Below are 13754 nucleotides of genomic sequence, written 5' to 3'. Positions count from 1 at the left end.
AAGGGTTTTAGGTATATGGAACAAGCTACTGGAGGAGGTCGTTGAGGCAGGTACTATCACAAAGTTTAAAAAAAACATTTGGACAGGTACCTGAATAGGATAGGTTTGGAGGGATATGGGCCAAATGAAGGTCGGTGGGACTAGTGTAGATGCGGCATGTTGGTTGGCATGAGCAAGTTGGGCTGAAGGGCCAGTTTCCAGGTTGTATGACTCTATGACTCCATCGTCTTTCCCCAAGCCCTTTGGAATCACTCAAGCTCTACAACCCTACAGGGCGGCACAGTGGAGCAACAGTAGAGTTGCTGCCTTACAGCACGGGATCAATATAGACCCGGGATCAATCCTGACTATGGGTGGGTGACGATTGTCAGGAGTTTGTACATTTTCCTTTTGACTCCGTGGGTTTTCTCCAAGTGCTGTGGTTTCCTCCCACATTCCAAAGACGTGCAGGCTTGTAGGTTAATTGGCTTCTGTAAATTGTCCCTTTCCCTAGCGGGATGGAACTAATGTGCAGGTGATCGTTGATCAGCGCAGACCCGGTGGGCCTTGGGGTCTATTTCCACGCTGTAGCTCTAAAAAAAAATCTCTGTAATCCTCCACTTCTGATGTGCACCCCCATTTTTCCAATGGTCCACCATTGTAGGCTGCGACATCAGTTACCTGAGCCCCAGGCCCTGGAATCTTCTTCTTAAACCACTTTACCTTTCCACTTCTTTTTCTTCCTTAAGGTGCTACTTTGATATTCAAGAGCCAAGTGTGCTTTATTGTCACGTGTCCCACATAGAACAATGAAATTCTTACTCGCTGCAGCACAACAAAATATGTAAACATTGTGTACTGTAACAATATGATAAACGAGAGAAATAAAAATTCTGTGTGTGTGTGTTTATACATACATACATACATACATACATATACACATACACACACATACTCAAAAAACAAACAATAACAGTGCAATAATAATAATAATAATAGTAATAATAGTCTGTAGTTCAGAGCTTATCTGAGGTTGTAGTGTTTAATAGCCTGATGGCTGCAGGTAAAAAGCTGTTCCTGAACCTGGACGTTACAGTTTTCAGGCTCCTGTACCTTTTTCTGATTAGGTGGTCGATTAGGAAAAGGGGAGATGCAACGAGACCTGGGTGTCATGGTACACCAGTCATTGAAAGTAGGCATGCAGGTGCAGCAGGCAGTGAAGAAAGCGAATGGTATGTTAGCATTCATAGCAAAAGGATTTTAGTATAGGAGCAGGGAGGTTCTACTGCAGTTGTACAGGGTCTTGGTGAGACCACACCTGGAGTATTGCGTACAGTTTTGGTCTCCTAATCTGAGGAAATACATCCTTACCATAGAGGGAGTACAGAGAAGGTTCACCAGAGTGATTCCTGGGATGTCAGGACTTTCATATGAAGAACCACTGGATAGACTCGGCTTGTACTCGCTAGAATTTAGAGGATTGAGGGGGGAATCTTATAGAAACTTACAAAATTCTTAAGGGGTTGGACAGGCTAGATGCAGGAAGATTGTTCCCGATGTTGGGGAAGTCCAGAACAAGGGGTCACAGTTTAAGGATAATGGGGAAATCTTTTAGGACCGAGATGAGAAAAACATCTTTCTCACAGAGAGTGGTGAATCTGTGGAATTCTCTGCCACAGAAGGTAGTTGAAGCCAGTTCATTGGCTACATTTAAGAGGGAGTTAGATGTGGCCCTTGTGGCTAAAGGGATCAGGGGGTATGGAGAGAAGGCAGGTACAGGATACTGAGTTGGATGATCAGCCATGATCATATTGAATGGCGGTGCAGGCTCGAAGGGCCGAATGACCTACTCCTGCACATATTTTCTATATTTCCCGATCGCAGGGGTGAAATAAGTGTGTGGCCAGGATGGTGTGGGACTCTGATGATGCTGGCTGCCTTTTTGAGGAAGCGACTCGGATAAATCCCTTTGATGGTGGGAAGGTCAGACCCGGTGATGAACTGGGCAGTGTTCCCAACATTTTGCAGTCTTTTCCACTCCCGGGGATTCGAATTGCCGAACCAGGCCATGATGTAGCTCAAGAGAGTCCTCTCTGACATACCGAATCTCCGTAATCTTCTCAGGAAGTAGAGGCGTTGATGTGCTTTATTTATAATTGCATCAGTGTGCTGGGTCCAGGAAAGATCTTCGGAAATATGCACGCCCAGGAATTTGAAGGTTTTTACTCTTTCCACCATCGTATAAACAGCGTGTAGTCCCTCTCTAACGCCACCCAGGCACGGACGTAACCCCGGAAAAGAGGCAGGCAGCCAGCTTGGGCAGAGCCCTGTTCCGCTTGGCGCCGTGACTCGCGCGGATGGCCAGTTTGGCCAGGCCGTGGTAACCAGCTTTTTAAATATTTTTTGTTCACAAAGTGTATTCAATGATTAAAAATAAGGTTTACAATACAATAAAACAAAACAGAACCCACCCCCATAATACAAGGCAAACAAATATACTAAATAAACTACTATATAACTATGTTACAATTCTTGTCAAGTATGCATTCTATGAACACCAGCCTGACGTAAGTGTTTTTATTGTCCAAGTGGTCCAGTGCCGAGTGGAGAGCCAGTGAGATCGCATCCTCCATTGATCTGTTGTGATGGTATGTGAACTGCTGTGGGTCGAGGTTCTTGTCCAGGTAGTTGATATGCACCATAACCAACCTCTCAAAGCACTTCATCACCACGGACAATAGTGCCACTGGTCGATAGTCGTTGAGGCACGACACCTTACTCTTCTTGGTTATTGATGCCCACTTAAAGCAGGTGGGAACCTCAAACCTCAATAATGAGAGGTTGAAAATGTCTGCAAACCTCCATCCAGCTGGTCTGCACAAGTTTTGATAACTCGACCAGGTATACCATCAGGTCCAGGCGCTTTCCGAGGGTTCAACCCCCCTGAAGGATCTTCTGAGGTCGGCCTCTGTGACTGTATGGGGGCTCGGGAAGACACATCAGTGTTCTCCCTTTCAAAGCGTGCATTGAGCCCGTCTGGGAGTGATGCTTCTCTGTCACTTGAGCCCCTCCTGATTTCTGTAGGAAGTGATGGCTTCGCCCTGCCACAGTTGAGCTAGAAAACATAGAAAATAGGTGCAGGAGTAGGCCATTCGCCCTTGAGCCTGCACCGCCACAATATGATCATGGCATGATCATCCAACTCAGCCCTGCCACCTGCCTTCTCCGAACCCCTGATCCCCTTAGCGCCATCCTCCAGCTTAAATGAGCAATGGTTTGTCCTTTTTGATGACCTCTCGTCAAAGGATCCCCTTATCCTTAAGCTGGTCTTTCCCTAACATCGGGAACAATCTCTGCGCCTCACCCCTTAGACTATAAGAACAGTTGCCCGGCGCCATCCTCCAGCTTTGAGCAGGTTTGTCCTTTTTGATGACCTCGTCAAAGTCATATCTGGTCTTATAGATGACCTCGTCAAAGTCATATCTGGTCTGCGTCACCAGACCTGAATGCCCGGGATCTGATCCTCAGAAGAATGTGGATCTCCTGGTTCATCCAAGGCGATGTCACTCATGTTTTCCTTTTAAACAATACACCATGAAGTGTTTGAGAGGCTGGTAAACACGGCCAAGCCCCTCGGTGTTCAACGAACATACAGAAGGATTTGTCCTGGTCCTATTTACTGTATATAGAGCATCAAACATTACACCCCACAATATCCTAACTGACCATGATAAGCAACTATGCCTTTGCCTGCATATGGTCATTCCCTGTTCCCTACCTATTCAAGTATCTGCTCAAATGCCTCTTAAATATTCCTATTATACCTGCTGCCACCATTTCCCCAGGCACCTATCATTCACTGTATAAAAAAGCTTCTCGTAATTCTCATTTAAACATCCCATATCATCTTAAAAATGTCCTCCAGTATTTGAATATTATGAATAAAGTGTATTTTGGAATAAAAATATTTTTGGCATTTCTTGGATTTTGCAATGGCTCCTCATTTAGATGCCATTTGAATTTACAGGGACTGTTCGTGCAAGTTAATCACTGTTTAACTAACGTCTTCAAGCAGTACTGGATTTAGGTTTAATCCCTTTGTAAAGGCTGGCAGCAAGTCTAACATTCAAAATGTAATGCTTTGCATCACTAATTGTAAATTTAAGTCACTTGAGAGACTGAGCACACAATTCATGCTGGTCATCACTGAGCACGACTGACCATCGCTGAGGGTGGCAACGCTGTTGGAGAAGCTATGTTTCAGATGAGAAGTTAAACCAACATTAAACCAACATCCTGCCTGCCTTTTCATAGTAGAGGCTCTTTTTGGTGTCCTTTATTCCTGACCTCAACCATTATCTTCAGAAACCGATGGGTTATCCCATCACCAGTTGTGGTATTAGTGCCACTTTCTCAACAATATAGCAGCAAATGCACGTCAAAAGAATACCCATGCAGACCTGATGACGCAGCAGAGTATGGGACTGTTTGAATATCTCCTGGAGTAGCAAAGTGGACCAAATGGCCCTTGATCTGTGAGGTTGTAGTCTACTATCCTTGTGTGGAGAGATACGGAAATGTTCCATGCCCTGTTCTGCTTCCTCAGCAGAATGTACTTGAGTTTGACTTGATTGTATCTATGTACGGGTATATCAGATCTGCGTGGATAGCATGCAAACAAAGCTTTTCTCTGTACCTTGGTACACGTGTCTATAATAAATGTAAACCTAAAACCATACCCTTGGGTGAAATATCAGTACCAAAGAAGAGACAAGAATAGGAAAAAAAATCAATTTCATTTTTTGGTTTTGAAAATCTGAAATCTCAACCGATGTATAGTCTTAAAAAACAGGGTTTAAGTGGATAATGTTCCTCAGCCTAGTTCTGGGGAAGGGAAGTGGGATTCAGGCTGAAGAGCCCTTGTGAGTTGCACTGTCTCTGGTTGCCTGAGATGAGAGGTAGCCTTGCTACCACCACACACACCTACCTGCTCACTGCTTTAATCCCGTGCGGTCTAAGTGCCAAGAAATTGAGTACGCTTCATGCAAATCAAGAGAGCAAAAATAATAGAGCAATTAAAACGACTGTTAGTTAATATCTTCCAATTCCTGCCGGACCCAGTTTATATGTTAATTTTATATTAGGAGAGATTTTCAGCAGTGACTGCTGCCATCTGCAGGAGCTACATTGCATGATAGAGACGGACATTTTCATATTTTAAACTGATGTGTAACTAATCTATTTGGAATAAAAACATCTGGAATTAATTTATGTATTGTTTTGTAGAAGATCCTGTATTGATATGTCTGAACTGCACGAGGGTGACCTGAGGAGTTTAGTTTAGTTTAGAGATACAGCGTGCAAACCGGCAATTGGACCCACCATGCAATCCCTGTACACTAGCATTATCCTACACTCACGGGGACAATTTATAATGTTTACTGAAGTTAATTAACCTACAAACCTGTACGTCTTTGGAGTGTGGGAGGAAACTGGAGCACCCATGCAGGCCATGGGGGAAATGTACAAACTCTGTACAGACAGCACCCGTAGCCAGGATTTAACCTGGGTCTCTGGTGCTGTAAGGCAGCAACTCTACAGCTAAGTCACCATGCCGTCCCAATGGTGATTTTCACCCCTCACTCCCTCTGAGCAGGTGGACATCTGTGTCTATCCTGCAGGTGGTGACAATGAAAACCAAGTCTTCTTGGCTCAGATGCTAATGTTATCCTCATCAGGTGGTTTTATGGCTCTTCACTGAACTCTTCCGTTGTGGGCAGGTTCTGCACTGCACACCCTTCTGGAATCTGCCCAAACCTGCTGCCTATGTTATAACTCTCTGCCCCATTAACTATCATGTGTGTGATGATTATTGTTGGTTTATACATTTTCATATTTCTCTGTGACCTCTTTCATCTCCCAGATAAAAAAACAGAAATTGCTGAAAATACTCAGTAGGTCAGGCTGTATCTGTGGAAAAGAAAGCCAACGTTTCAGGTCGAAGACCATCCCTTTAGAACTGGAAAGGAGACAAAACCAGCTTGTGAAGTTGCATGGAGGGTGGGAGAGCGGGATGTCTCAGAGAGGGGAGACCTTGGGGATAACCTGTTAACAAGATTAGGGAACAGTTAGAAAGTGGGAGCATAGATAAAAGACCATGGAGGTTGCAAAATGCTGATCAGGAGGACAAACTCAGCAGGTCAGTCTGGGCATGCCCTCCACTCCCAGGAGACCCAGGGGGAAAAAAATGTCAAAAGACCAAAAAGGGATCGTAAGAGGCATAAACAAACAGGCTGAGCCAATATCACAATTGGACAACTGACAGAGTCATAGAGTGAAGCAGTGTGGAAACAGGCACTTCGGCCTGACTTGTCTACAGCAGCCAACATGTCCCAGCTACACTAGTCCCACCTGCCTGCATTTGGTCCATATCCCTCCAAACCTGTTCTATCCATGCATCTGTCTAACTGTTTCTTAAATGTTGGGATAGTCCCAGCCTCAACTACCTCCTCTAGCAGCTTGTTCGATACATCCTCCACCCTTTGTGTGAAAACATTACCCCTCAGATTCCTATTAAATATTTTCCCCTTCACCTTAAACCAATGTCATCTGGTCTTTGATTCACCGACTCTGGACAAGATACACCATGCATCTACCCGATCTAGTCCTCTCATGATTTTATACACCTCTATAAGATCACCCATCCTCCTGCGCTCCAAGGAATAGAGTCCAAAATACTTAACCTCTCCTTATAGCCCAGACCCTCTAGTCCTGGCAACAATGATACACAACAAAATCAAGCTACTGGAAGTTGCGAACACTGAAATCGGTACATTAGATTGGAAGAAATGCAACTTCAGCTGGAAAGACTAATTGGTCCCTGGAAGATGGGAAGTGAAGAGATGAAAGGACAAATGTTGCATCACCTGCAGTTGCAAGGGAAAGTGATGTAAGCTGGGCAGGTTGGTGGGAAAGGAAGAGTGAACTGGGGAATCTCGAAGGGAATGGCTCCTGAGAAATGTGAACAGGGTTGAGAGGGGGGAGGATGTGCTGGGTAGTGGATGTCTTTGGTGCTGGTGGAAACTGGTGAATGCGAAGGCTGATAGGATGGAAGGTGAGGACCAGGAAACTCTATCCTTATTTTATCGCAGTGCAAAGGGGTTGAAGGCAGAGCCACGAGAAATAGATGAGATGCGGTTATGGACTTTGTTTCCAATGGTGGAGGGGTACCCATGATTCAGAGGCATCTGAATGGAAACTCTCAGTATCAGAGCAAATGCGACAGAGACTGGGGAACTAGGAGAATGGAATAGAGTCCTTATAGGAAGCAGAATGGAACAAGGAGTAGTTAAGATAGTTATGGGAGCAAGTAGGTTTGCAATGGATGCTCCCTGATCTTCACACCAGTATCACATGGGCGGCACAGTGGCGCAACCGTAGAGTTGCTTCCTTACAGCGCCAGAGACCTGGGTTCGATCCTGACCATGGGTGCTGCCTGTACATTCTCCCCGTGACCGTGTGGGTTTTCTCCGGGTGCTCCAGTTTCCTCCCACACTCCAAAGATGTACAGGTTTGTAGGTTAATTGTCTTATGTAAAACATTGTAAAATTGTCCCTAGTGTGTTAGTGTACGGATGATCCTGTTTCTGCGCTGTATCTCTAAAATCTGAAGTAAAGGAAGTTTTACACATTGTGCAAATGGCAGTGAGGTGCTCTCATTTGAAAGTCAGCTTTTGTGATAATGGAACTGTTCTTCATTGCTGCCCTAGGTTTTGTGCTTAACTTTCTAAAAGTGTCTTGCATCCAAATGAAGTTAGGGATGGCAAGCACAGAGTCAGTACAAATATATTGTTACAGTGGGATAAAATCTGCACGTTGAGAGTGAAGTTTTCTCGGCAATATGATATGTATAACTTTCTTCAAATGCAAAACCTATTTGAAAACTTTGTGTTCCTTGATTCTAGTACAAAGTCCAAGTGCTGACCCAGCTAGCAGCAGAGCTGAATAAGTACATGCCTGAGAAGGTGCTAGAGGACGTTGGCAACCGTATAATGTCACCAATGCCTGGAACAATTGTCAGTATAGACATTGCAGTTGGAGATGAGGTAAGTGGTATTGCCATGTTTGCTGCAATTACTTTCTTTGTTATGTATTTGAAGCTGAACCACACAGAGCCAAGCTATTTATCTTTACACAATTTCAGAGTTCTGATTTTGTATGAATTTATATTTGGCATGAAGTCATCTTTGATTCTCGATTTTTGATGCTTTCAATCAGTTGGCTGGTTTGCAATTACAAACTGCATCATCCAGGCTATTCATGGCAATGTATAGTCTATTTAGACAGCATACTCCAGTAAATAATCTGCAGATATTTACACAGCGTAACCAACCGAACAGTTGAAAAGAGTCTTGGCTGAAATGGTGTTATAGATTTGCAGTGGAATCCCGCAGAGCTTGGTGCAAAGAGCCAATGTGTGGGTGGTGTTGGGGAACTCCATGGTAGGACAACCTGCTCTGAAATTGGAGTAAATAGGCAGCTATAACAAGCTGTGAAGAAATCAAACATAAGATGGTCTTTATTGCACGGGGTTTGGAGTTTATAAATAGGGAGGTTTTGTTCCAGTTGCACAGGGTGTAGGGTGAGGTCACACCAAGAATATCGTGCACAGTTTTGGTCCCCTTCCCTAAAAAATAAAGGTAGCGTACCACCGGAGGCAGTCCAAAGGAGTCCACTAGGCTAATTCCTAGAATGAGGGGTGACCTCTCAAGAGAGGCTGGACATTTTGGATTTATATTCCTTGGTGTTTAGAAGAATTAGGGGTGATTTATTAGAACATGTCAGAAACTAAAGGGGGCTTGACAGGATATTTGTTGAGATGCTTCATATGTGGGATAATCTTGAACAAAGGCACACAGTTATAAGACTGGTCTTTTTAAATAGTGGTGCATAGAAATATTTTTTCGTGGAGGGTGATGAATCTCTGGAACTTTCTGGACCATAGAGTTGTGAAGGCTGGATCAGCAGAAACAATGAAAGTGGAGGAACTGGCACAAAAAAGGAGTTGGGGTCAGCAGAGATCAGCCACAATTATACCGAATAGCAGGGCAGGCTTAGGGGGCAAAATGGCCTGCTCCTGCTCCTGGTTTCTTGTGTTCTTCTGCAGTTGTATAGGGCTCTGGTGAGACCACATCTGGAGTATTGTGTATAGTTTTGGTCTCCTAATTTGAGGAAGGACATCCTTGTGTTTGAGGCAGTGCAGCGTAGGTTCACGAGATTGATCTCTGGGATGGCGGGACTGTCATATGAGGAAAGAATGAAAAGACTAGGCTTGTATTCACTGGAGTTTAGAAGTATGAGGGGGGATCTTATAGAAACATATAAAATTATAAAAGGACTGGACAAGTTAGATGCAGAAAAAATGTTCCCAATGTTGGGCGAGTCCAGGACCAGGGGCCACAGTCTTAGAATAAAAGGGAGGCCATTTAAGACTGAGGTGAGAAAAAACTTTTTCACCCAGAGAGTTGGGAATTTGTGGAATTCCCTGCCACAGAGGGCAGTGGAGGCCAAATCACTGGATGGATTTAAGAGAGAGTTAGATAGAGCTCTAGGGGCTAGTGGAGTTAAGGGATATGGGGAGAAGGCAGGCACGGGTTATTGATTGAGGACGATCAGCCATGATCACAATGAATGGCGGTGCTGGCTCTTCCTGCACCTATTTTTTATGTTTCTGTTGTGAGTTCTGGAACAACGAGCTGCCAACAAGATGAATTGTATCTCCTATAGGCTGACAGAAAGAATAAATAGAACAAAATAGAGAGGTTCATTAAAAAAGTACAAGCAGCGATGAGTGTAATTTAAACAGGTTAGCATAGAAATTGAACTAATTTCCAGCAGAACATTGCAAATGCGCCTTCATCAATATTCTGTACTAGAGGTGAAAATCACATGCACAGTGCGGCTAATTTGCCTCTTGCAAAGGCAAAGGCTTTGTGATTTAATTGAGCACTTTTATCCAGTGCAATGAATTCTTATTAAATGCTGTTGCCATAGGACATGAACTCTATTGTGTACCTAGAGAGCAAGTAAGGCTGCTCTGATAGAAGGACAGTGAGAGAGAGAGAGAGAGAGAGAGAGAGGAGTTGAAACACCAAACTGCGGTCTGAGGGTGTCTCGCTAATAGGCTTGGCTGAAGGATGAGCACTGTGCGTAACCACCATTTTTAAGCACACCAAGGGTTGTGATAACAACCCTCTTTGGGCAGTAAACCTTTGGGGTATGCTGTCAGTTAATGTTGCCACTTGGCAAGATCAGAGGTGCAGGTATAGTGAGAGCTTCCTGTCGCATTCCCACCATCCTCCTTTTGAAAGACGATGAGCTGAATTGACAGGAAAATCAGCTCAGCCATGGGCCTGCGAAGAAAAATAGAGTTAACTGTTCGGTAGAGCACTCCCCTGCTCTTTTTCAAAATTGTGCTATGGGATCTTTTTCCACAGTCTTGCACAACACAAAATCTGCTGCAATTCTGGTTTTAGTGTGTTGCCTGAATGGCCACGGTCAAATTAACACAATGAAAATACCTGCGAGAGTACAACCCTAGTTCCACATTCCTAATTCTGATGGTACTGCACTATTCCCCGACTTAAGTGCTGAGTTAAGATATTGTGCTGAGTTAAGATATTCTCTCAGATCAAGGTTGAACCACAACCCTTTTGACCCAGAGTCGAGAGAGTGGCCCCCAAGCCACAACTGACACACAGAGCTCTACCTAATTTTTTTAGAGAACTTCAGTACTTTAATCCGTGCCCATCTGCTGCTGTGCGAATCTGTCTGTTCCAGGTATCTTCATTGTGTTAATTTGACCTTGTCCACTCACTGAAACCAGAATCGCAGCACATTCTGTGTCGTGCAAGACTGTAATCCTTCAAAGGAACTTTGGGTTTAAGAAATGAGGTTCACTACCATACAGATTATGTTAAAACACAGGCATGACTGAGGAAATGAAGTCAGGAATAAGTACTTCGCACCTGGTACCGAACTTTCTATCCTACATTATACATCCTTGGCTAGGCTTTTCCATTGTTTCATTCGCTGGCAGATTGCACTCAGCTATGACATATTGCATACTGTTTTGAAAGCACAGTTAGCTGATTTTTACTCGGACTGCTGGTAAAAAATAAGGGCAATAGTTACCAGAGGAAGTCACATTTTTATTGATCAAGTGGAAATTAGCAATATTTTAAGCAGCTAAACCGTTTCTAAGCAATCAGTGTTGCGGTTGAAACTTAGGGTTTGGGTCGGGGGACGGTTTAAATGACGCAGTGGTCTCAATGATCATCACTGTTGCATGAGCATTAATGGAAGAACACTAATGAAAGATTGTTTTGGCAAGGGTGACGCTGTCTGTGCACCATCCAATAAACAGAGGTTTTAAAAGAATGGTGAAACATGCAGGCTGCCTTTGTGCAAAGAGTGGGGCGCAGAAGAGCACAAAATGTGCAAAGCAAGCCTCTGTGCTCCTGGAGGAACAGGCTGAGAGCGAGGCCAGGTTGGTAATGGATGTGCTCTCTTTCTTCCTGCAGCTGCTTATTCTTCCTGGAAGCTTTGAGCAGTGAACATAATCTGTGCCACGGTGACCCGTGCGTATTGTCAGTGTTAATTGTGCAGCCTTAATTACCAAACCCATTGGCAACGTTGAAAAGGATTTAGTTAATTCCTTCCTTTTTAGTGTCAACCTCTTGAATTGCGATTTTGAGTCCTGAGTCAGTGCCAGCTATCTGTGCATAGTAACAAGTGCCTCTGATTGCACGATGGACTTGGCAGCCAGCGGAGCTGTTGCACACCATACAGATGTTTGGCTGGGGATGAATAGGGAGCCTATGGTCTATTGTCAATAATCTATCTTCCTGCATCCTATGAATTTCTATGGGGTTTCGGCATATGGTTGAGGGAACTCTTCCCATTTGGTTCAGCACCACCGTGTGGCAGAGCTAACATTGTAAAAATAGCCCAGAAGTCATATAGTGTACAGAAGTCAGGGAGGCATAGCATCAGTAAACCAATCCACCTTAAAAGGTTGCAATGGATAACAACTTCATTTGGTATGCAGTAACAGGATGAGGCAGGCCATTCAGCCCTTTGATCCTAGACTTGCAGATGGTTTACAACACCACTTGGCCTTTCATAATAGCTCCTCCGCCTTATTCCATCTTTCATCGGTTTGTGGCCCTGTAAGTGGAATCAACCACACGACTGCCCAGATCATCAACTGCCCATTTATACTGATTCCATTTCACTCCCCCACACATTCCCATCAACTCTCCCAGACTCTACTCCTCACCTAGACGCTCAGGCAATTTACAGTGGCCAATTCATCTAACTACAGGCATATCTTTGAGAAGATTGTGGTGTGAGGGGAATATGCAAACTGTATTCAGACAGCACCAGAGCTCAGGGTCAAGCCTGACTTGCTGGGAGTGAGAGGCAAGCGGCTCTACTCGCTGGCCCACTCTACTATCCTTCTGGCTCTTCAAGTACGTACCCAAGCACTTTATACAAATTGCGAGGGTTTCTGCTTCTACCGTGCTTTTTGGAAGTAAGTCCCAAACCTCTACCATCCTCTGGATGAAAAGATATTTCCTTCATTCCATTTCCCTCTTCGTTTAAATCTATATTCCCTGTTTTGGGCTCCTGTTACTTTTTTAGTCAAAGGTATTTAGAATTGTGGGGAATAATTAGGTCTTTGGATTAAGCATTGGATTATGTTACAAGTCCTTCTTGACTTTATCGAATGTTAGAACAGGACTGAGCAGCCAAATGGCCTCCTTGTCCTTTGCAAACCAAAAGGCACAGAAACTTCAAACACAAAATCTTGCATGGAGGAAAATGGAAATAAAACAGAAAATGTTTGAAAGATTCAGGAGGTCAGTCAGTATCTGCAGAGAAACAAATTGAGTTAATGCATAAGGCCAATGACCTGGAAACCTGACTGGTAAATGCTAATGAGTTTAATTTGTAACTCGCAGGTAAATACAATAAATCCTCATTTTACCAAACCTCTTTATAACGGATTTTGATTATAGCAGACAGACGTACTGCCGACATCAGCCCCGCCTTGCACTGCCTCCATGGTCGCTTCCAGGCCCAGCTCCCGATGCCACCCCAGCTTGTGCCACCTCCCACTTACAGCCCCGGCAGCCCATGCCACTCCTAGATCACACCGCAGCCCCGGCCGCTTCCAGGCCCAGTTGCCGACGCCATCCGTGGGCTTGCAGTATCCATAGAGAGAGAAACAGAGTTAATGCATTGAGTCAATGACTCATAAACTAGACTGGTAAATGATGATAAGTTTAATGAGTAACCAGCAGGTAATTACAGTAAACCCTGGTGTTAATAGACCTCTTTACAACAGATTACGGTTAAAGCTTGTGGACCAACCGATGGCTGCCGAACCAACACCCCACCTGCATCTCCTCCCTGTTGGCTTCCAGGCTGGGCTGCTAACGCTGCCCACATCACCTCCCTGGCCACTCTCAGACCAGACCTACTGCTGCCACCAGCGGCCCACACATCTTCCTCGGCCGCATCCAGGCCGCGCCTGCCACCGCCACCACCACCATCACCAGTACTGACCCTTCCCTGCACTCTACCCACCCGCAGTTATCAACACTGTAACCTTCTTGGTCTGTGTAATGTGTAGTTTATTCCAAGACGAGTCCTGTTGCAAAATCCTCTGGGGTCCGCTCATTGACTAGATCAAGTTCAAGACATCTTCAA

The 13754-nt window shown here is 44.6% G+C and overlaps 1 protein-coding gene across 1 annotated transcript in view; it reads left to right on the top strand.

The window, feature by feature from the left end:
- pcca (propionyl-CoA carboxylase subunit alpha) overlaps positions 1-13754 on the top strand; it is a 426732-nt gene that overhangs the window by 393077 nt on the left and 19901 nt on the right. The window contains exon 22 of the mRNA XM_055636654.1: positions 7943-8083. Coding sequence (XP_055492629.1) covers positions 7943-8083 — 141 coding nt within the window. The remainder of the gene's footprint in view (positions 1-7942; positions 8084-13754) is intronic.

The sequence above is a fragment of the Leucoraja erinacea genome, chromosome 6 (genome assembly GCF_028641065.1).
Source record: "Leucoraja erinacea ecotype New England chromosome 6, Leri_hhj_1, whole genome shotgun sequence".
Lineage (NCBI taxonomy): Eukaryota > Metazoa > Chordata > Chondrichthyes > Rajiformes > Rajidae > Leucoraja > Leucoraja erinaceus.
This window is presented reverse-complemented; position numbering and strand designations above follow the sequence as displayed.